The sequence below is a fragment of the Anser anser genome, assembly GCF_964211835.1.
Source record: "Anser anser genome assembly, chromosome: 1".
Taxonomy (NCBI): domain Eukaryota; kingdom Metazoa; phylum Chordata; class Aves; order Anseriformes; family Anatidae; genus Anser; species Anser anser.
In genome coordinates this window covers 22092514-22117386 of record NC_139720.1, presented here as the reverse complement: position 1 = coordinate 22117386, position 24873 = coordinate 22092514, and the positions used below count along the sequence as shown (strand labels likewise).

The 24873-nt window shown below is 42.2% G+C and overlaps 1 protein-coding gene across 8 annotated transcripts in view; it reads left to right on the top strand.

The window, feature by feature from the left end:
- PLXNB2 (plexin B2) overlaps positions 1 to 24873 on the top strand; it is a 259762-nt gene that overhangs the window by 164507 nt on the left and 70382 nt on the right. For all 8 annotated transcript variants that reach the window (XM_083819176.1, XM_083819180.1, XM_083819173.1 and 5 more), the window contains 4 exons: positions 16064 to 17174; positions 18856 to 19038; positions 20030 to 20152; positions 23970 to 24070. In XM_083819176.1, the coding sequence (XP_083675302.1) occupies positions 16064 to 17174; positions 18856 to 19038; positions 20030 to 20152; positions 23970 to 24070 (1518 nt within the window). The remainder of the gene's footprint in view (positions 1 to 16063; positions 17175 to 18855; positions 19039 to 20029; positions 20153 to 23969; positions 24071 to 24873) is intronic.

Here is a 24873-nt window from a genome sequence, read left to right as displayed (position 1 = left end):
ATGAAGGTAAATGACTTCTCACCATCTTCTCATTTCATTCTTATTCCACAAATCTTGGTGCGCTGTTAATGCTTTTACTTTTCAAAGGCTTGTCTGAATTCACACGTTGGGTTAATGTTACTGAATGATTATGTCAATTTAGCTGCATACTCTTATTTGACATAAGCCTAACTATGTCTAAATAAATATTTATACTCAGTCTAAACAAATCTAAATGTTAAGTACTGACTTGAAAGCCTTAAAGTGCCTTATTTCAAAATCTTATTTAAAAACCAAATGAGACAAATAAGTGTGGGTGAAGTTAAAACCTAAACAAGTGTGACCATGTAATCGTGTACTTTTACAGCCTTCTGGATATCACACCATAGGAAAAGCAGTGAAAATCTATGAAAGCTGAGTCTAAAAATGTGTTGTCTTTGTTCTCTAGAGGCATTTTCTGCTTTCATTAAAATCAATGTGAAGCTTCTGACGATTTTTTTTATGGGATGAGACTGTATGAGAATTTCTTGGCATGTTGATGACAGGGGGTGCTTTCAATCATCAAATTAGCAGGAAGCATGGGGTGACAGGATGTAAACAGGGCAACATGGGCTAGTTTTTGTGAGTTTCCCTTCTGCACAGCTATAGCTCTTTCTAAATGCACATAAGAAGCACTCTTCCTTACCAATTTTAATGACCACTTATGGTCAGACCTGAGGCCATTATTGAAAACATTTATTATCCTCTTTTTCCTGCATGCAAGTCCTTCCCACCACGCTACTGCGAAGCCAGTGTGGTGGCAGTGACAGAGTCCTGGCTCCATCCTGTCTGCGTGAGGTAGCAGAGCTGGAGGCACGGTGGTGGACATCAGGCCTTCCCTTAGCCACTGTGACCAAGGTTTCAAGAGGCACTGAGGCTTCAGCTTGCTCAGCCTCCTGGTGGAGTAGCCTGCTTGCTCCAGCCCCTTGTCGAGCATGGTTCCATCTTTTGGCACCAGGTCTTTTCTGTGCCATCTTTCTTTGAATCAATATCGGGAGTTCACTAGCTGATCGTGTTAACTCTATCAAATGGCAGCGTACTCAGCCTGAATGCACTCCAGCTTTTTATGGATGCTGATACAGGACTAGTGGAGAGACACAGCCTCGGTGAATTGCAATTAAGTGAATTCTCAGAGCAAGCAAACATATTTCAGAGATACTCAAAGAGCGATCTTCATCATCTCAGACATCCCCACATTTCAGTACTTCAGTGACTAATTTCTGAATTTCTCCCTGTCAGTTACAATTTATGCCTGCTCTTCTCCTATCAAGCAGAGAATTGTAAGTTTGAGCTTCCTACTGGCTTTTCCCTGTCATTGTCTAAGTCTTATAGAAAGCATTGAGACAAAACTTTGCTCAGATACACACGTGCAACTCCTGCTGTTTCCTGTGGGATTGTATTAACAAAACATTTGCAAAGCATCATAGAGTACACAGGTCATTTACGACTGAGAGCGAAGTTTCCTCTCATGTGACTCCACAGGCTCTGTACACGTGCAGCAAAAAACTGCTGGAAATTTGTATGTTGTTGAGAACTGGGTCGTACTGCAACTCCAGCCCCCAGTTGGGTAAGAGGGATTTCTGGCCTCCAGGACTGGTTCCCAGCTTTGTTCAGGAAAGGAAAGCTCTTCCACAGGGGAGCTGCCAATGCTTCAAAGCTTTCCTGTGCCCAGCAGGTTCTAGCCTCATATGTTTAACAAACCTCCATGGTTATCTTACAGCCATGAGTTTGATGGCAAGCATATTTAAAGCTTGAAGATACAGAGTTTCTGATGGCAGTCATAAATGCGAAAAAATATTAGCATCTGAATGTCTTTAGAAATTCACATTGAAAAGATCAGGCCAAGGGGCAGGATTTTTTAAACTGTGCTAGCGCTCTGTCATGGCTACAGATTGCTGGTACATCGCATCCAGGACATGCAGCATGAACAGGCAAATCTCTCTGTACTGTGATGTGACTGATAATACCTCTGCAAGCATCATACATTTCCACTAATTGGATGCTATTACTACCTCATGCGTAGGTCATTGCTTCTAATTAATTACGGGCCAAGAAGGTGCTTAGTACTTTACAAGATGCGGATGAAGACAGATGTCTGCTTGGGAAATTAAAATGGACCAGATTGAGGGTTTTATATAAAACCAGATCAACTATAAAAATCTGATATCTGGACAGATCCTAATAAACCTGATGAAAATTAGAGAAACTAGATCGGCTTAAAGCTAATAAAAAGTGATAGAAATGTTTAAAGTCGTCTCCAATTGCTTTCAGGAGGATTAGCATGAAGCTTATTTTTACAAGGATTAGGCAGAATATTTTACAGAGTAAACTGGCCCGCAGAATTGTTCTTTTTTACTTGAGTCTATAGAATGACTTATCTCATGAAATGCACAGCATGGACAAAAACTCACGTTCTTTGGCTATAGCAATCAGAAATGTTCGTGAAACAACTGTGAGCTGTGCATTCTAGTTATTTGGAAATAAAGTTGTCCAAATAAAAGCCTCAGAACATACAGAATAGAATAGTTGGAAGGGACCTACAGAGATAATTGAGTCCACATGCCTGACCACTTCAGGGCTCACCAAAAGGTACAGCATCTAATTGAGGGCATTAGCCAAATGCCTCTCGAACACTGAGGCACGGGGCATCAGCCACCTCACTGGGAAGCCTGTCGCAGTGTTTGAGCACCCTCATAGCAAAGAATTTTTTCCTGATATCCAGTCTGAACTACCCCCAGTACAGCTTTGTGCCATTCCCATGCATCCCATTCAGTTACCAGGGAGCAGAGCCTGGCACTTCCATCTCTATTTCCCCTCCTCAGAAAGTTTAATATATATTAAACATTTTAATTCTGACTGTCCTTCAGCTGCTTTGCAGGGAAATGCAGGTTCTCCTTTCAGTGACATTGTGCTTTGGGGCATATTTGCTATTATCCATATACATCGGTGCTGTAAACTTTGTGTCTTAATGTAGCCCTATAAATTTCCAGTTTATTTGCTTTCAAACAGTTTCAAACGGAGAAGTGTTTATGCATGGTGATCATGTTTGAAGAATTTCCTAGGTGTATGTTCTCCAATAGAAAGTGTGCAGGCTATGTTTGAAATTAGAGTTTATCTACTGTACAAAATTTCTAAACACATTGAGTAGCCACTGTAAATTCAAATTTGAAATATATATATATACAGACGTACCCCGTGTACAAAGCAAACCTTGTGAAATAGGCTTGGATTAGACCTTTTAACCACATCACTGAGTGCCGTAAAAGAAACATTTAGCCTAAGAGCTCAGAAGATGCATGACGAAAGCTGCCCAAAAGAAGTCTTCGGAGATTGTCTGAATAATTAGGCACGTGGGATGAAACTGGTCATGCAGGTAGGAGGATTTACACTTCTCCCTATTTGCCTCATATAATGTAGCTGGCCCTTATTGGCTCTACTAAATCAAGTGTCCAAATATGCTTACCAGTGAGAAGAAAAATGTTGCTGCCAGCTGTTGAGCAGGCACTCACTGTGGCCTCTCTGTCAGGCAACAAAGATGCAGAAGAAACTCATCTTATTACAGCTGGAACTGAAACGTGCTCTGCACCAGCAGAGGCTAAAACCCTCAGGAGTGGATGGCCTCAGCCTCACGTGGAGCCTTGTCCCCATGGACACACGTAGCTTTTTACGTCAAGTCTGTGGGAAGCCATTAACGTGGGTTGAGACCTCTTTTCTCTTTGATCGTACTGAGCATTTCATGGGGCATATCTTTGCCTTTGTTCGAATATAAAATGCAGCTCAGGCCAGGAAGCGGGATCTCCATAGATGGGGCTGCACACGAGGCAAATGCTCTGTACAGCTTGTCCTGTGGCTTGTCTGGTCAGAAAGCGTTAACAGTTTGCATGGCTTTACTTGTGGGTTTGCGTCCTTTATCATGTGTTTTTTCACAGGGAGCATTCATTTAAGCAATAGGTTAAAGACACGCTGTGCTGCCAGAAGCAGGAAAAATGCCACTCCTTCATTTGACCATGGTTAGCCCAGCTCATCCATCAAAGACAGAGAGAGTTTAGAGTTACCAACATTTAGGAAGAGTTAGGTCTCTAATGTTAGGAAATCAAAACCAGATGTTTTATTTACAGTGCAATTTATGCTCTTTTTACCCCCCCCCCTTTTTTTTCTTTTTTCTTTTTTTCTTGAAGTTATGTTTCTGGGTCTTGTAGTTGTTTGAGGTTAAAATGCAATTTGGGAATGGCTTGGTTTTAAAATCAGCTGGGAGATACGGGAGACAGAGATAAATAAATCCCCCAAACCATGGGTTGTTATTGGTAGGAGTGGAAGGGCTGGCTTGCTTGTCTGTTGCTTTTTACATCCATGCAGCCAAAATTACATCCTGTGATCTTTAGAAACAAGGCTTGTGGTTCTTGAATGCCTTTAAAGAGACAGGATAAAATTGTAAATCTGGGACTAGTAATTATGGGGACAAATTCTGGGACTTAGGCCTAGAGTTTTTTTCAGGGCAGAGGAGAAAAAAAACCTACATGCACTTACTGCACAGCAGCTTTTCCAAAGGAAAAAAATGCACCCTGAGGAGTGGAGTCTGATGCACAATTTGAGCATCACCTAAATGCTGCTAGAGCCTCCAGCACGGGGATTTGCTGACCCTAGCATGGAGGGCTCACCATAGGGATAAATTTCTCCTGCTTGGACACTACAAATTGCACTGAGCTCAATGATACCTGTTTCTATTTGCTCCGATTAGCACAGGAGGGTGAAAATGCTCCGGTGGGGAGCCTCATGTGTAACAGGTGGGTGGCAGCCGTGGATTGTCACTCGTCTGCCTTTTCATCAGTAGGTCACCTCCTGCGGGCACACAGCTTGGTCCCTCCTAAACTGATCGGCAGATCCAGCTGGGGTGGGTGCTGAGCCCCTCCAAGCAAACGGGCTGGGTTTATTCGCATCTGCCCCACGCTCACACAGCAGAGCTGCCGTGCAGAGGCAAGAGTTTTGTGTTCAGTGTGGCTGAGGACCGGTAATCTTATAAGAAGAACCTCTGTTTTGGAAGAGTTAGGCAGGGATCAGTGTGAAATGGCTGGTAATATATTTTCATCACGCATTGTATCATGCTACTTTTTTGAAATAAAGTGCTCCGGGAGATGAAATCGTGTCGGACAATTCTGAAGCTAGGAAAAACACATTTTTATGACTGTGTTATGCATCCATAAAAAGGGGATTTTATAATGGTACTGCTGACAGGCCATTAAATAGACAGGCACAGGAAGGTGCTGCTGTCAGGTCCGTGCAAGCTACTGGTTAACTGGCTATATAAATTTAGAGCAAAATGTAATGAATAGAAACATGGAAGAAGTGCGCGCGGTGTCTGTCTGGGCAGATTGGATCCATGCAAGCCGGTGCTGTTCTGTTAGACCCAGGGATGCTCCAGTCACTTATCTGAGCCTCCTTTGTTTAAAAAAGAAAGAGGAAAAAAAAAGGTAGGAAAAGGTAAATACAAGTCAAAATGCTGCAATTCTCTTTTGTCTTTTCTCGCCTGCGGCAGCAGACAACCAATACAGATAAATAAGCGCAATCAAATGCGACTTGGATGCACCCAGCCTGCTCTCTATTTGTAAGCATCGGGTACTTAACCCTTTATACTGCACGTGGTATTTATTTTAGCACATTTGATTTCCTGCAAACCCTCTGTCTTGTGAATTCCTTTTCAGTCACCTTCCCAATATGTTAAAAGCCTCTCCAAATATTTACCATGTGCCCTTTCTTGCTGCGCTTCAAATCTGCTTCTCCGAGTGGTTTGTGCCCTGTCTCCTCCCCAGGCTGGAGTGAAGGCTCAGTGTGTAAAATCAGCAGGTGTCATGAAGTTAAGTGCTTCTTGCTCCATTCTTCTTCCCTCTGAAAAAGCACAAGGAGGGAAACAGAAAATGTAGTTGAGAAACAAAAGGGATGTTCCCAAGTAAGGTTGGAAGAGAGAGAGAAAGTCAATGAGGCAGTGAAGATGTCTGAGCTCCCCATCGAGGTCTGAAAATCACCTGAGGTTCTTGTTCTTTTCTTTTCCCCCTTCTTTTTCTTCTGCCTCTTTCTTTGTCATCAGAGACTTTCCACACAAGTATTCAAGCTGTAGTAGCAGCAGCCATAGGGGAGGAAAACTTGGAGGCTGTTCCTGAGAAGAAAAGAAAAAGGTGGGGGGAGGAGGAGCTGTAAGAAGATGTGAAAAGATGTGTAAAGGAAGAGAAATAAAAGAGCTTTTTAAAAACTGACACGAACATTAATTTGAAGGGCAGAGAAGAAAAACTTCAATCTCAGAGCAATCAAAATGAACAACACCGCTATGGACATACAAATAGTCCAAATGAGAGTTTAAAGAATTGAAAGAAAGACAAACCAGACAAAACCCTGCGATTTATCTCCAGCAGCAGAAGCCAGGAAAAGCCTCCATTCCTCAGCTATGTGTTTCTTGGCTCCTAACATTCAATAAACTTTCTATTTCGAGAATTTCACCCATCCTCCTCTGCTTGTCTCTCTTCGTGGCTTGCGCTATCAGCCGCGTGAGTGCTATATACGTCGCTGTGCTCCGTTTGGCGTGGCTCACAGCTTCCAGTTCTCGCAGAGGGTCTGGCCCACCTGCCAGAATTTCCTGGATAAATCCCTGGCATGGCCAGAAAACTGCATTAAAATGGAGAGTGTGGAAACCTGTTCCACCCACGTGGGAAAACAAAATCACAAGAAACAGAAACATATGGAAGTACAATGAGAGCGGGGATCGTGCAGCCAACACTGTCAAGGGAGGGGAGGGATTAGGGGAAAGGACTTGGTTGCGTAGGGCTTAGTAACTGACTTGCCATATTTGCATTTCGTAGATTGAAGGGTTTATAAATTTCTTACTGCCTTATCGTTAAAGCTTATACACGATTGTTCTATTAAGACCCATATCATAAAGAAAAATGACAGCTCTGCCTTGTGCCAAAGTGCCCCTTGGCTCAGGAAGTGAGCGTGCAGCCCCGTGCAGCTGTGTCGCAGCGAGGGACGTGCTGGCTGCTTGCAGATCTGCTCTCACCACGCTGAGGTCAGCAATGGGGACGTGCTGCAGGTTGGAGCCGCCGCCGAGCTGGGACGGGGCTGAGCAATCTGGTCTGGCTGCGCTGCAAATCCGGAGTGGGGTTTGCTGCTCCTGTTTGGAGGAGGAGGGCAGTGCTGGGTGGACTGCCTGCGCGTGAGCTCTCAGGCCTCGTTTGTGCAAGTTGTAGGGAAAGTAAAACTTTGCACATGCTGGCAACGTCGGCTTTTCGATTTGATTTGTGTGTGGTGCCGGATTAATGGTTAATTACGAGGGAGAACTGGTTCTGGCAAGGAAGGAGCTGGAATAGTTTGTGTTTGTTTCCACATGGTCATGCTCAGATTCCCCCGTGCTGGAAAAAAATCCGCCTCCTTTCTTGTTTCTTCCAGGGGAAGTCCGAAACCAGTCCTCGAAGATGACCTTAGCACTGAAAACAAGCAGTCCATTGTCGTAGCGGGGAGCTGGTGACACAGAGTCCTTTTACTATCAGTATAAATGCATTTTTCTCCTTGAGCCATAATACCCTTAGTGCAGGGAAAGCCAGCGAATTAAAGCTACCCCGGCGCTGTGGTGTTTCCTTCCCATGCTCTAGGCTCTCCATCATTTTCTCCTGGTTCCTCAGATAATAGAGAACAAAAAGTTTTCCCAAGTTGCAGGAGGGGTCTGGGATAGCACAGAGCTGGCATGGAGCTGGCAGTGGTGGCTGTGTGGCGCAGTCCCCGGCTCGTGTCCTTCTTCTGTGACCGCCTTGCTCAGCGATTGCTGCAGGCTGCCACTAGCCCTGGAAGCTCAGGCAACTCAGCTGCTGCGGGTATTTACACCTCGACTCATCTCTTGCCAGCATAAGGGAGAATCTAAGTGCCTGTGGGCATCTTTGGTGGTGTCCGGAGGGGCTTTGTGGTCCTGTGCCGACTGCAGGCCGATGCAGGTGTGGTGTGGTCCGTAAGGCAGTTCTGGGCATCACCGGGCTTAGTGCACAATGAGGTTTGAAGAAAATAAGATAAAAACTTAAAGTTTTGTTGGCGGGAGGCCTCGCAGTTTAAAAACAAACAGCAACAAAAAGCACACCAAGAAGCAGGTCAAAGAGGGGCTTCTGTGGGTTCAGATTCCTGCCGAGTCAGCTGCTTGCTATTAACCACGTCACTCGGCTGCTTTTCTTGCAGATCAACTGCATCTTTGTAAAACTGAGAAAGCGAGGCCTCATTAAAATGGGTGCTTCATTTCTACTGAGAAAACACAAAAAAGATAGAGGGATAAATACAGAAGCCCAAACTGCAAGGGAGGTGTGGTCCGAGAAGGCCAGTTTCTGCAGTGCCATGTAGCCTGTTCCTGCAGCATCCTCCTTTTCCTTGCATGCTCCTGACTGCATCCGTGGGACTGGAATTATATATATTATAATAATATATTATATTATATATATACAACCGTAGGATTTGAGGTGATAATATAAACACTTTTCTATGTAATAAAAAACAGTATAACAGTAATAAAAATTAGGATTTGAAGAGACCTTTCTGGCATCAGCTACCTCAGACTATTTCATACTCAGTAACTGCTGGTAGCTAATGCTACAGAAGATCTTTCCACAGTGGCTTTTCTCACTGAAATTTTTTTAAGCTACTTGACACTGTGCACTCTTGAAGATCCTTTCACTTAAAGAATTTTTAATTCTTATAAGCAGCCAAAAATGCCATAAAACAACCAAACAGACAACAACAACATAAAAAACCACCTTGGACTATGGCAGAATCCATAGTAGAAAAGATTTTCAAAATCCAAACACTGTTAGGTCTGGCTGTAATAAGCCAGGGAATTCATTAGAGTTCAGCTTGGTGTAGCAGAGCTCTGCTTCTAAGAGTTCATATAAATCTGCAAATTGTTTCTGGATCTTTGTTTGTTTGTTTGATTACCTGCTGATGTTGCAGAGACGGCACATTATTGGAATTTCTTGAGTTAGATTGCAAAATATGTAAGTATGCATTTTCTCAGTCTCATTAGCTGTTCTTAATGCTCTTTTGAGTGACTCCTAGTTGAAAAATTAAGGCTCACATTCCTCCTGCTCCCTCTCGCTCTGACTTTGGGTCTGGATCAGAATATTAAATGCTTTGGAGTTCAGATGCGTGTGGATGAAAGGTTTCGATTCAGACTACTAACAGAGTTATTAATTTAGCTTGAAGCTAATGACATAATTATTAATGCAAGTTTTGAATTCGCTAGCTGTTTGTCTTGTGTAAAGTTGTTTGACTCAACTCTTGGTGTCAAGTTTGTGCAGAGCCTGTGAGAGTCCTTGGTGGGGAGATGCTCTCCTTGTGATACAGGACCTACCATGTTGTGTTCCACAGCTGTTCATTAACACTAAAATTGAGAAACCTTTTCCACGTTGGCACAGGAAGATGTTGCAGAAGCAGGGGGCTGTCTGGTTTGCTGACTCATTTGTATATGGCAGTGCTATTTACCGAAGTCACCAGAGATGTTAGAGCTGCATGACATGTCCTGTTTAATTCCCTTGTTCTCCCCTCAGAGACCGTGAGACACAAGGCAGGGGACAGGTTTGGAGTTTGGAGGTTTTTTTCTGGTAATATGGCTGGAGGTACAAACTTTCAAACTCATCTTCTGACTTTGCGAGAAGCTTTATGAGGGGGATGACCTTGTAGGTGAATGTCAAGAAAAGTCCTTAAAATTCAGTGTGGGCAGCCTTGTATAGGTCAAACTGCTCCATCCCATCAAAACTGTCCCTTTACCCTTGAGGTCCCAGCCGGCCAGGCTGTGGGATGCCTCACGATATCCCCTTAGGTCCATGGTCTCTCTAGAAGTGAGTTATCTGAGCTCTTTTTGCAAGAGCCACTGCTGATACCCCCCGGTCTCCTGAAAGATAAGAGTCTGCAGAGTGATAAAAGGATCTTCCTCCCCGTGCCCCTTTCCCAGGGGCATCATCCTGTGCACACTCTCCTGTTTTCTCGGTCACTGATGTCTTACTCTGAATCTGCTGGCACGAGCGATAAATTTGCTCCTCTGTGGGTCCCAGAGTACAGCTCGTTCTTGCCCAGCCAGATGAAGCCATGGTACAGGAAACACTGCAACCTCCCGTCTGTCTTCCTGTTGTTTTACCCAGCAATCGCAGCAAAACGCCTGCAGAATGCACAGGGGTTGAGGGCGTAATATCCATTATTTCCTTTGCAAATCCGTAACTTGCAACAGGCCTTTTAAAAGAAGACTCTTATAAATATAACTATTATACACATTAAAATAAACCTTATACTACTGAAAATTACTCCAAAAAATGAGATTTTGTCTTCTCTAGCATACTTTTGTCTTCCACATAAGGAATAAAATCTATATTATAAATATTTTTCTGGTTTTTGCCACTTCTTCAGTTTCAGCAGGTGGGATGGTTTATCCCATACAAGGATGCTCTCTATATGTTAGCAGTTTGCGTTTTGAGAAGCAGTGAGAGAGAAAGAAAATGAATCCTTTTATGTTTGAGCGTCACAGGCTATCACAACTTTTAATGAAACAGATGTTGGTTTTCCATTCTCCGCAAAGTGATCTCCCACAGGTCGCCAGCCCGTGGGTCCCATCTGCTAGCAGCCGACCGTCAGCAGTGAAGGACGGCCACCCATCACAGCGATCGCTCTTCTCGGTGGTTCTACAAAAGCAGTCCTGGACTTATGCCATAGTCTATAAAAGAAGTTCTCTCTCCAGAGCCTTTCCAGCATGTTGCCTTGCTCTTAGGAAATGTGTTTGAATCCTGCAGGGTGTTTTTCCAGGTGATTCCTTTTCTGAACCAGTGAACTACATCTTTGATTGGCTTTGGGAAACAGTAACAAAAGTTGTAGCTGTGAGAGAGGATGCTCACATTTACCTAGAGTTCTCACAAAATCAGAAGCTTTGAAATCCTAACTGAAAACCTGTTCATCCCCCATCCTCACATTCTGCAATTTCTGTTCTGATTTTTTTTTTCAGCTGAAGAATGAAAGATGAATTATTTTTGTCTTGTGGAAAACCTATTTGAGGCTAAAGGCAAAGTTAATTAAATGAGGGAGAAGAGAAATTTCTTTTAATTCCTCTTCTCTTTTCCCAAAGTCTCTAAGCCACTTTAGTACATCCTTTGGATTTTTATCTTTTTATGCTGCAGTTTTGGGGTCTTTTTCTCTCTGATTAGGGGAAAGCTTGCGGTGGGAACCACAGTTCTCAGCATCACTTACTCTAAAAACCCATCACATCAGTTTTGCATGCCAATCTGTTGGCAGAAGCATGTCTCTAGACCCAGCATTACAAGAAAACTTCATTTGGGCTAGATGAGGTATCAGAGTTAATTCAGGATGGTACAGTTAGCAAGGAACAACTCTGCAAAAACACCACAGAAGCTAAACCGGTGAAATTATTCCTTCACTAGAAGACTTTCTTACCTGTTGTTTTGGGAAATACCATTTGCTTTAGTTGTCAGTTTTTCAGATTTCAGCCAAAACCTGGTATTCTTTCACTTCAGCTGAAATAAACGTAAGAAATGAAATAACATTAAAGTTATATTGAAGGCAGAAAAGAGGTAACGGGATGGCTGAAAAGTTGCAGGTTCAGGTATACAGATGGAGTAGAGGAGGGAAACAACCTCCACGTGTAGGTCTGTGTGTCGCTAGTGCTAATTCTTAGGGGTATTTAGGAGAGTTGTGTGAAGTCAATTTGAAACTCGCTTTGTGCTTGTGGATTATGGATGCTCTTTACTTTCTTCATGCCTTTTGAGGAATTGACTGTTAACTTAAGGTTATTGGTCTTGCTTGAGTAGAAAGACATAAAGTTACATGCACTTAAATTAAAATTGATCTAGCTAGGAATGGGGCAGAGCGCTGGTAGCTGTGTCATTCCTACACACTGTCACTTCATAGCACTTCTCGTGTATGAAGTATTCTCCCGGGTGCTCTGTGTTTCCTGCACACCACTTCTGGAGTTTCATATTCCTCGTAAGCCTGTGCTTGTTTTCAGTGGGTTTCTTTTAAAGTGCTCAGTTGCTGACATCCCATTTTCCCTCTCACCAAATAATGCTTTCACCTGTCGAGTCCTGAGTGGCTGTGCAGGGGCTAGATGTTACCCACACGTTCTTTTTAATTAAAATAGACCTTCTATAATATTTTTTCTACTACCATCTATTACTTCCATTTTCATAGAAAGCACTTTCAGTTGTCTGTAAGGGATGTGAATCAGAAGTGTGTATTTTGAGATGGGGGAAGGGTGGGGAAGGCATTGATGAAAAAGGGAGAAATCCCAAAAGGAAATGATTTTGCAATTTAAGTAATCTTGATGGCAGAGTGGTAGAGATTATGTTAGTGATACCATAGGGGGTGGGGAGCATGAAGCACGCTGGAGGCAGGACTTGGAGAGTGAAAGCAATGATGTGATCAGCTGCTCTGTTGGGCTTCTTTTATCCTGATTCTGCAAAGTGTTTAAAAGTAAATGCAAACTTTGGTCAGAGGACGTATACCAGGCTGTCACAGGATCAGGGTATGACTTTGAGTAAACCATATGAGCCCAAGTGTAATTAAAGTTATGTAAATTATCCATTGGAAATATATTTGCCATGCCGAATGTCTCAGATTCCATGCTCCAGCCTGGCTTTCTTACTCATTTTGCCTGGTGTTGCCTTGACTTGTTCATTGAAAACAGAAGCTTTTCCCAGCAGGAAACTGTTCCTAGGTATGTTTCCACAGCACCTAACTCAGTAAGGCGTCTGCGTTAAGGGCAGCCCTGGCCGGGGCAGGTGTCCTCCTGCTGCCGCTTCGCACTGCCTGAGGTTAACAGCAGGTGAGAGCAGGCGCTGCAGTCGCTTTGCTTGTCTCTTCCCCAAGTCTGGGGTTTTAGAAGTGAGCGGGGATTGAGCTCCAGATCTTTCCCGTAGCTTATTTAATTTTGGTTTTCCATTTCCTCTGATGAAGGGGGGGAAAAAATGAAACCCATGCAGACCGTGAAGAACTGTTGCCTTGCGTGGAGGTCTGAGATAATCTCGTTGTGTTTGACGTGACGCCAGGGCGACAGGGAGTGAATGCCAAAAAAAAAAAAAAAAAGGCAGAATTAATGGAGAATGCATGTAGCTCTGAATAATTTAAGCCGAAATTTTGATTTTAGTGCCTTATAGGATTTGTTTGCCGGGCATCGCAAAAGATATTTTCTTCTAATATTTTTAATGGGATTTAAATGTCATTGACCTAGGTGGAGATCCTAATGAAGATCATTAATTTCTTGATGATACTCGCTCTGTAGACCCAAATGAAATTGGAATGGTCTTCTGCTGGCTAGTGTCTGGAATCTGATTAGTAAGAGACTGTCCTTGTCATTCATATTTTAAATCTGAAGTAAACAAGGCAGAAAATAGTAGGGAAGAAGTGTTAGCCATTTTTGTACAGGGAGATGAATTACTCCTAGAAGTATCTTTCTCTCTCTCTCTCTTTTTTTTCTTTTTTTTTCTTTTTTGTTTCTTTTTTCTTTTTTTGCCTTTGTTCTCCTTTTAGGAAAAAGGCAAGTGCACTGCAAGTGCTGCCTCTGTGTCATTAGCTGGGTGCCATGAGTGGACAAAACATGGCAGAAGAGAGAGATCCAGATTAATGACTGCTGTTAAACAATCCGTTTGTAATAACTGCATTACAATTCAGTACCTGCAGTACAATTAGAATTAAAGAGATGCATTCTGCTCTTTCGTTACATTTTTTTAATCCACTGAAATACATAGACATGAGGGTGAACCAAGCCCAGAATTTAAGGTACAGTAAATTACTATCCATTCATTTGAGGCATATTTTATAAGCAGAGCTATTTATGGCTTTTTGATTGCGATCAGTGATGACAATAATTACCTTGTGGGAAAAACATGAACAAATGAATCTGATTTTTTTTTGCATTTGATCCTTGCACAACAGATAGTGGAATGATAAAATTGTTGTGAAACAACATTGACGCAGTGTGTCAAGCTGGTTTTTTTATTATTATTATTTCATTGCAGATAAATGTCAGGGACAATGTTTGAAACTAGCTGACATGCATTATGACATACCATTTAGCTGCGGAGATATGAGCTGGGGCCAAAGCTTGTTTGGAAAATTGAGGTCCTTGGGAGCAGTAAGAAATAGGAGTTTCTTACAAATAATAGCAGAATTCATTCTGAGCTCCTTAGAGCAGGTCTAAGGTTGTTGCAGAGAAGTCCAAGACTTCATTACCTTGTAAGGCGTGTGCTGAAGTCTGTGTGTCTCAAGAACGGTGTATAATTCATAGGCTTTTCCTGGTCACTGTCATATGAGGTCAACCTATCATTAGAAGTTGGACTTGTGCTGTTGGTAATGTGCCGGCTCTTCTTTGACCCCTTTTTGCAGTTAACTATTCAGTCTGGTATGTGATAAGAGCTCTAGCAAAGTAAGATTGAAGTTAGCCTGTTATTTTGTCATTATTATTATCCTGAGCTACATTTAGTAGGTTTTGGGGTGTTAGAAGTGAGAAGCACTGTACTCTTAGAAAAGTTGATCTCACCATTATATGCACATTTTCTTCACAGAGGAGCAAAACGCAGTCAGTGCCAGAAGGCAGGGTGGTTCGTGATGCCAGGGTGGTTTGGGGACCTGGCAGATGCCTTGTTCTCAAAAGAAAAGTTCCTCCCTCCCTGCTCAAACATTTGCAGCCCAGTTATTTATGATTAACATCCCACTATGGTCTGTTGCTGCTGCCAAAACAGAAGTTGTAGCTGGCACAGGAGGGTGGTTCCTTCATTGTTATTTTTATTGGTGTTTTTTTTCCTCTCAGTTCCTTGTTTTGGCATTTTCGGCTATTTTCCTCCTCCTAGCAGACTTTCCTCTGCTAGGTTATTTTTTTTTTTAATGTTTCTCTTCTCTTTTGTGGGGTTTTATTTTTTCAGGTCTATTCACAGTTCCAAATATGTTCAGATTTAACTTTATATTCCATGTAATTTTACAAGTTCCTTCCTCATCAGACTATGGTGTCTCATGACTTTGAAAATAAACATACTGTGGATTATACTTGTTTTTCAGTATTTCCTTCAAATGCTATTTATCTTTCCCCCAAAACATCTGTGTGTCCAAGCCTTCTGTTTTATGCTCTCAGAACGAAACACTTGCAGAAAACATAGAAAAAATGTTCAGTGCTTAGGAAGCCAGTTTGGACTTGCCTGCTCATTTAGCTCTTGAGGTTAAAATTAGGCCCCTTCTTAGAAGTCTCAGAAAGTCCTCGTTTAATTGCAAACAGCCAGGCAATATTCTTTGGAAGGAGAAATTAGGAGATGGGGGTAGATGGGGGACACACACACATAAAAGTATCTTAAACATATAAAACTCTAAGTGATGTTCTTAAGACAGATCTAAAACCATTAAGTTGCAGTGCTAAAGTGAATTGAAGTGTTGGGCTGTAATGTATACCAGCAATCAAAGGCAATGTTGCATACGAAGGGCTCTACCAACTTCCAGCTTTACACGGGCGAAGGATTAGTGTAACACCTTCTCAAAGAGCATCGACAGATGGATCCAGACTTACTTGTAGTCAGTGGAAGGACTTTTTCCTTCATCATGAATGTCCTGCAACACCAAATGTCTCAGCCTCTTGTATGTAAAGTCTTCCACTCTACCTGAAACACTAGGGTCATCCAGCTTATTTTTAAAATCTCAGTAATCAACAATACTCACATTATGAAATGGGAAAGCACTATCACTTCTTGGCATGTTGTTTCAAATTGTCTATTGACCTCATTGTGCTTTAGCAGAGAATTGATTATCTAATTGGTTGTATGATAATCACTTAGACATATGACCTTATTTCATCCTTCCCCAACATACTAAATTGCTAGGCAATTAACAAGATTTGAGGCTTTCCATAATCTTTATGACGTCTACATATGCATAAGGATGAGTGTATTTGTCTGAAATCATTAAAGAAAAAAACCTTCACATTGGTGAATTTCATGTACATTTTATTTTTCAGTTTTAATGGTTTTGTTTTCTTTTCCTTTTTTAGGTATTACATAGAAATGGCTTTATGGATCTGGACACTGAGCATTTTGAGCTGCTTTTCCGTCACCTTTTCCAGAAATGAGGAACTGCATTTTTTTCAGAGTACCACAGAGCTAAATCACCTAACAGTGGACAATGACACTGGGATAGTCTATTTGGGAGTGGTAAATGCTCTGTATCAGCTCACAGAAAAACTGACTAAAATCAATCATGTAGAAACAGGTCCAAGAAAGGACAACAAAAAGTGCACACCTCCCATTGATGAAAATCAATGTAAAGAAGCAGTACTGACTGACAATTACAACAAATTATTGTTGCTGGACAAGACAGATAAAACAATTGTGGTGTGTGGAAGCCTTTTTAAGGGAATTTGTGCCATCAGGGATTTAGAAGATATTACCAATGTTAAGTATTATGTGGACAGTAGTGGGGAGAAGTCCTTTGTAGCAAGCAACGACGAGAACGTATCAACAGTGGGATTGATCACTTCCTTGAACAATGACCGAGTGCTGTTTGTTGGGAAGGGGAATGGACCAAATGACAATGGGATAATAATTAGCACTCGGCAGCTCTACAGCAGAGATGGGAAAGACATTTTTGAAATGTATACAGACTCTGCAGCTGTTAAGTCAGCATATCACTCATCAAGCACACAACAATTTGTCACAGTCTTTGAGGATAAAAATTATGTTTATTTTATTTTTAATCAGCAAGAGAAACAGCCTGTCAATAACCGCACACTAATTGCACGTCTGTGCAAAGATGATGCCCACTATTACTCCTACTTTGAAATGGACTTGGGTTGCAAAGATGACGATGGTGCCTACGATCACTGTCATGCTGCTTACGTCACTAGCCCAGGAGAAGAGCTGGCTGAGAGCATGGCTCAGCAAAGACAAACTACGGATTCTCCCTCAGATGACAAAGTTCTTGTTGCACTCTTCAGCAAAGTAAACAAAGATAACGGCTCTCCAAAATCTGCCATGTGTGTGTTTTCTTTGAGGCACATCAATGAGAAAATGGAGAAGAACCGGAATGATTGCTACACTAATAAGAATACCAGCATGTTTTACAAACTCTTTGCAGTAGAAAACCCATGTGGATCACATGGACTGGTAATATCAGCATCAATGTTAGAATCTGTGATAGGAATAGTGGAAATTATATAACTGTGTGTTTTTTAGGTGGCTTTGAGTTAAAGTCTAATGAGATCAGGTGCCGGAAAATCAATAGCCGGATTCACTACAGAAATGGAATGTGGTTGGGGTTGTTGTGGAACAAGTCAAGCAAGAAGTGGCAAGAGAGTTATAATTTGGAGTCTTTTAAAAAAGAGTTGATGTCTTCTAAAAGATGAATATTATTTGGTTTCATTAATGCATTTATTTTTAAATGTTCCTTCTGGTATGGAAATTACTGAGTCATATGCAGTGATTTGTTATGCCCATGATCCAGACTGGCAATTCTGGTCACAGCCAACATATTTATAATGTTTTTAAATAGTATTATTAATCCTGTAAGTGATATCTGGAGCTCAATATTGTTTCTTACTTGGATATGAATTTTCAGATAATTGGAAATATGCATGTTTCTTATATTTAGGTGGGTTTCGTATGTTTCTCTGGCTCAGAATACACCGATAGCATTATGGCCACCTTCCATTTCTTTTCATGGCTTGTCATTATCTTGGATACGAGGGTTGTGGAGGGCACTGTTAAACCTCTCAAGATACTGAAAGATACTGATCTTCGTTTTATGACTATGACTTTAAGAGGCAATTTTCAGCATCTCAGTTGACTTTATGATGTTTTTGCCCATACCACTCAACTTGTTTCCAAGCCCCACTTGTGCATGCCATTTGTTACTGCAGCCAACCCTAAAGTGGGTTGAGGGATTGAATCACCGTAAAAATAATTCAGCCAACTCTTAGAAAGATGTCTTAATTCCCCAACCTGAATATGTTACACACTTAAATAAGCAGTTGCTTAAGAAGTGGTGTGCTACAGCCCAGGGGTAGGAGCGAACAGCTGAAGGGATGGGGCATGGGAATACTGGGTCAGTACTGGTATTGACCCAGAATCCTTTATCTCATGAAACCACAGCCCCTTCCACACAGTAGGCCTCTAACACTGATAAGAAACCAAACCAACACTATTTGCCTCCAAACTCCAGTATTTTTCGCTGCAGTACCCTGCACTTGAGGTGGGCATCAAATATAGAAATTGTGAATGTGACAAGTGGAGTGGCCCTGGCTTCCAGCAAGAAGGAGTTGTGAATTTCTGGTCAGAAAGAGTCTCATTACCAAATGTAGCAGCAAAGGCAAGGTGTGGATGAACTTCCTTCTGGTAGATCTTCCTGCAGTTTGGGATTAAAGCATATCGAAAAGGGAATGTGTTGAAAGTTCATGAGATGGTTGCCGGTGGACTGCTTTTCCATGGAGAACAGCAAATTAAAAAACAAAACAGCATGAAAACAGTCTTCCAAACAAAATCAGTCAACCTGATCTATATGACATGCTAATTAAACAAAGTGGTTACTTTTTAATCTGTGCTTCTACAATGAAAGAGAAACAAAAAAAAATTCTCCCTCCATGCCTCCTGGAAAGCAAAAGCATTGAAGCGGTTTGCAATTAGCAGGCTGCTTGTTGGCTTGGGTAAAATGGCCAGGCAATCCATTTCTCTTTCTGCTCTTCTATGTCTGAGGGGTATTATATTGTGGTAATAGGGTTGCACTTCATTCTTAGCTAGGAATTAGTGATCTGAATGTTTAACATCCTTCTGTATTGCTATTCCTTATTAGAATGCAAGCAAAAATTTCCCCTGTGGCTCTGAACACTTACCGTACCTTTTGGGAAGTAAAAATGGTGTTGTAGAGAAGCCGGTGTTACAAAAAGAAGGGATGAATCTCACGGCTGTTACTGTGACTGTGGAGAATGGGCACACCGTGGCGTTTCTGGGAACTTCAGATGGAAAAATTCTTAAGGTAACAAATCTGATTAAAAAAATTAGAGCATGTTGAAAAGGTTGCAAATTGTACTGATAACATGCTTATGTTCTAAAAGTAAATGTGATTTATAAGATCACGTATCAGGAGCAAATTCTCTCGGCACTTGGTATTTTTACTTTCAAACACAAAAAAGAAAAAAAAAAAACAGGTCATTTCTTGCGTACCTCCACTTTCCAACACACAGCTGGAATTAGCATTGCCTGGATAACACTTTTCCCAAAGGTTTAGATATCTACTGGGAGCCCTATATTCATAGCCTTAGGTAATCTAACAGCTGCTCTGGCCTTATCTCTGTTCAAGCCCGTGCTAGTTTAAGAGCAACTTTTCATTTTGCAATCATTCTGGCCATTCAGTGAATAGAATATAGACCATAGAATCGCAGAATGGTTTGGGTTGGAAGGGACCTTAAAGACCACGCAGTTCCAACCCCTTGCCTTGGGCAGGGACACCTCCCACCAGACCAGGTTGCTCAAAGACACAATATAAAGCTAAAGTTGGAGCTCTGGTAAATTCTGACTGTGGGGCTTGTGGTTCAAGGGTCTCTGTGTCTGCAGAGTTAAAATATCAGGACTGTTACACTGTGCATGTCATTTCGTTGAAGGGAAGTGATGGCCGTGTGCTACTCTGCGGTGTGAAATTTGAAGCTGATACAATTGGTTATTGTAAGGGAGGTCAGCAAATTTGAACACTTTCAAGTGTAGAGGCTCCAAGTCGAGAATTTGAATTTTACAGCACTCAAATAAATCTGTATTTCCAAAAAAATCAATGCAAATATTAGCTATTGTGAGCAGTGAGCAATTTCTTTTCCATTACTTTTCTGCTGTACTTGCTGCTTTTGATGCTAAATACTTCAAATTGAAATGTTTTCTCCGATATGGATTTGTGAACTTGAGTAAACACAGCATTTTCAATAATGATAATTGAAAAAAGAGCAACCTTTACCACCTTTCTTTCTTCCATGAAACAGGTGTTCCTGTCATCCACTGCAACTGAGTACAGCTCTCTTACTATAGAACTAAATAAACCCATAAAGAACGACCTGGTTCTTGACAAAACCCAAGAAAATCTATATGTGATGACCACAGACAAGGTAATGTATCCCTCTCTTTTTAAGGACCAGGTTCAGTTTAACCTTCTCTGTGACTTTACCTGAGATTGGAATTTCTCTCATTCCTGGAAACCACCCTAAGTCAGTGGGGCTGCCCCCGCCCTGTGTTTGTGCGTGCACCTTTACAGGCAGAAGGAAAGCAGAATATTACAAGTAACTGAAAGTGCTGCTGGGGGTAGGAGGTGGATGAAAATACCTTTTACCAGCTTCAGCACCCCCTTCTCCCTCCAGCAGAGGTGAGCAGAAGGTCTGTAGATGCCTGTAAAGCTAAGCAAAGAGGGTTCCTTCATCTTTTCAGTGTTGCCAGTTCTTCTGGCATCAAGGTCTCTCCAAAAATGAAGACCTTCCTCGAGTCCAGGCTAATGGGCTTAATTGCTTGACTGTCCCTTGGTTTTATCCTTAATGCTCAGAGATTGGGAATGGGAGGTGAGTTCCCCTCTGAAGCTCTCTCACAGGGTCTGTAAGAAGGATGAAGTTATGATGTTTGGCACCAGAACATCGCAGGGTCAGGCAGCTGCATGTCAGGGAGGATGCTCAAGCTGCCTTCAGGCCTTTGCAAGAGCATTTCGGGATTTGGGATGCTGGTGGCTGACGTAATAGCATTTACACATCTGTAAAGCTGCCAAGGGTTTTCATGAGTCTTGCTGTCAGAAACTAAGGAGCAATGGAAAGAATTACAGTGTTGGGAAACACCCTTGTATGCTGGTGCAGCAGGAAAGGTCAGACTTCGCTCTGAAAGGAACAGGCAGTCTCTTCTCAGTTCCCCTTCTCTCAGCTGGCACAATGGAGACTTGTAAAGGAAAAAAGAAAGCAGAAAGGAAAGGAGGAGAAGAGAAAGATGCCAGACTTCTGGCTGTAACCTGCTCCTGACACTTCCCTCTGCAGTCGCTGGAGCTGCCAGGCTCACACACATGGACCAGCAGCTCTCTGGGACAGGGTGGGTGACAGACAAACTGCCACTGTTCGCAGCACCGACAGGGACGCTGGGTGGGACACGGGAAACGTGCTGGTCCCAGTAGCAAGGAGGGAACGATGATGACTGTGAAAGTGGAGTATTAGGGAAGATGGTGAGGGAAGCATGTTCTCTTCCTGTTTTATAAAAGATTAATATAAATTTCTGCAGTGCTAATGCTGCATTCTAGCTGAAGGATTTCAGGCTGGAAGCTCCATTGGAAAACATGCCAGATAAGTGACTGATAAAACATTTAGCAATGTGACAGTGTGTGAGAGAGGTTACTGCACTTTTTTGTGGTAGTTGGTACTTCTAATTTGGCTTCTGCTCAAATTTGGAACAGAACTCCAAGCCTCAAAATTGTCTGTGTGAGGCCAGGCAGCCTGGCACCTCGTGTGGCAGGATGGCATGTTGCTTCAAAGCCCTGAGGTCCCCACCAGGCTATGCCATGAGCAGCACAAGGATGGGGGCAACCTTGAAGCAAAACAAGTTTTCTGGTGATAGTCTGCGTGAAATGGAGCATTTAGGAAGGTCCCTAATAATTCTATCTCCACAAGATGTTTAAATTCAGAAAGCAGCAAATTTCTGCCAAAGAAGGTATTTCAGTTTAATTTTTTCCAGGCAGCTCCCATAGACACATCCGTTTCTAGATAATGGGAATAATAGTTTTCTTTTACAAAACCTGTTCAGCTTAAATATGAATAGCTAAACTTGGGAGCTCTGTCACGGCATTACATTACTGTCATCTCCACAAGTTAATTACAATGAGCAGTCCCACCCACTTTTAGAGTCAGATAGATGAAAGGAGAATGGAGGCCTTCGTAGCTGGAAGAAATGAAGTGACAGCAGCGAGGGGAGAGGAATAAATGCTGAAACACACACTGCTGTTTTCAGAACAGCTGTGAATTGTGGGAAGAGATGTACCAGAACCCTGCCCTGGGAGTTATTTAAAAGAAGGTAAACACTGAAGGGCACGATAGCTGCACTGATCTGCACGCGTAATGCTGACCTGCCTGGCAGATGCAGCACTAGCCTCACAAGTGATGTTGTGATGGGTGATAACTTGAAGCAGCCTTCAAAGAGGAATCAAATGGAGAGAAAATATGGGGAGGAATGATACAGAGGTTAAGAATCGTAGTGAGAAGTCAGCGCTTGCTTTCCTGTTTCACTTCTCCTCCCCCTCTCCTTACAGCATCGATAGCAGTGGGTGGCTTGGAGCAGATGCCTTCAAAAGTCAGCCCACTCCTCCCAGAGTTGGGGCAGGCATCAGGAGGAGCCCCTTGAGGCTGGAAAGGACCACACCACCCTTGCCGTACTCACTGTAGCTCATTAAAATAAACAGAAGTGGTAGGATCCCAAATTCCTTCTGATACATCCCATATCAGGAGTAAAACTGAAGCCTGTGACAGTCACTATTCTCACCAGCTTCTCTGCTTGTTTTAGCTTTTGCCACTCTCTCTGGCTAAGACCTACTATTAGAAAATCTCTAAAATTAGTTTCTCTTCATTTTGAAGATGACCGTAAGCTGAGCTGCTATTCTTTAAAATCCATTCAGTTTACATAAAACTTGCAGAGACGGCAAGGGGCTTGTTTCTGCCTGCCAGAATTATGAAACAAACACTTTGTCATAAAAAAGCCATTCACTGGATATTAAGTTACTCACAAGAGTGGTGTTGGTTGGTGAAGCAGTGTGCCAGTAGCTCAGCTCCAGTTACATAGCAACCTGAAAAGTACTAAAAAAGATAAGCCTAAGTAGTAGTAAATGCACAAAAACTACCAAATGTTGACATTTTCCTTAACTGAGTCAGGCTGAGCTCTCTTAATGTGAAAGAAGGCCAAATTCAGACTTTCAAAGTAGCTTTGTAGCTGCCAGTAGTAGGTTTAAATGAGAGGATTAGGTAGCAGAAACAAAGCTTACATCTTGTAGTAAGCTTTCTGCACTCTCCACAAGTGAAGTATAGTCACTGGCAGCACTGGGAAGAGGTATGTCCCCTTGCCCTCTTGCACAATTCAGCAGCACAATTAAAAGGGATGATAATGTGCCAACTCATTTTTCTGGGCACCAAAGAAAGACCAAATTGTTTATTCTCACCCCCAGAGGAAATCAAAACCAGAAGCCGTGTATTTACTGGGGGACTGAGACCTGACGATGCTGCTTCCTGACATAATTATTTCCATTTTCTGTTGTAAATCTATTGCACAGCAGAAGGGCTATGCATGGAAAAGTGCAGTAACCCTGAGCACCCAGGCTCTCTGAGGCTTTCAAACTTTCTGAAATGCCTTCTGGCTAAAAGTACCACTTACAGTTACATTTCCAAATGATTTCATCATCATGCTAATGACAGGAAGGGGAGGATATTCTATTTTAAAATGATCTAGCCAGTATCAAGTTAGCCTTTAGAAGGTATATGTCCTGCTGTAGCTGTTTCTTGAATTGGAAGAGCTGTTCATGCAGTTTCTGTTCCGCAGCAGCTGCTGTAATGCAGGTTTCTAGAAGTACTTTAACCTGCAGGAGGTGAATAGCTCAGGTTTTTAAGACTTTCTCATTTTTCTTGGTTATGGCAATGACCTATGTTACTTTGAAGAGAGATTAGAGAATATTGGACTGAGAAAGAGAAGGAAAAGTGTGTAGATTTAAACTTCATTAAGTCATGATGGGCGGGATAACCAGGCTCCATTTTTGTATGGATTTTGTTAAAAATCAAACTGCACTCTGATCACAGTAACACTGGATCAAGCCTTCCACTGGCACAGGCAACAACGTTGTACAACCCTGTCCGTAAGTTTTTCAGCCTCCATGTGCCTTCTTCAGATACGTTACGGTTTGTCTTGCTTTTGTCTCTCTAGGTGCATCTCCTTCCTGTACAGGACTGCCTCAAATACTCAGACTGCGAGAAGTGTATGCAGGCAAGGGACCCGTACTGTGGCTGGTGTGTGAGAGAAGGCAGGTGAGTCCTGCAGGTGTTCTTCGGGCGCAGGCAGTTGAGATGCTCAAAATGTGACCCATGCCTTGCGTTATAGCTTTGCGTAGCAATTCCGTCTCTTTGTACTCAGCCTCACGGTCCTGATGGGGATTTAATTTTATCACGCAGACGTTGGTATCAATCTTCCATGCACACAAATAAGTCCCTGTTGAGTTCTGCAGATTTCATTAGTTTGGGAAAATATATACTCTTCTGCTGGTACTGAAAATCATCATACATCTTGCAACTGCAAGTTTTATGACTCTCTGAACCATCCAGTTAAATATTTTCCCAGAAAATCAGAGTGCTTCCTATTTAAAATCCTAAAAATATAGCGTTTATTTTAAGTAGAGAAGGAAAACATAAAAAAGAGCATAAAAGAAAAAATTGCTAATGTCTGAAAATAAAGAATATAGATCAAATGCTGTTTTTATATAAATGTCAGCTACTGAGACATGTAGCTACATTGAGCTCTCACCTAATTGCAGGAGAACAGAAACTGGCATTTGGCTGACTTGTCTGTAGAGGTTATCTGAATTAATATTCAAACACATGTAAACTAGAAAAAATCTGGATGTCTCTTTACACTGTGCATTGATTGGAGTGGCGAGAGGCAAGAGCGGTCTTACAGCTCTCCTTTTGACTACTAAGTTAATTAACCCCTTGGCATGAGCAGTTGGGAATTCATGATTCTAAGTACTTGCTGTTGGAACAAAGGGGCTATTTAATTATAGTATGCAGATGAATTTCAGACTTCTAGCTTCCTGCTTGAAAATGTGAACTATCAC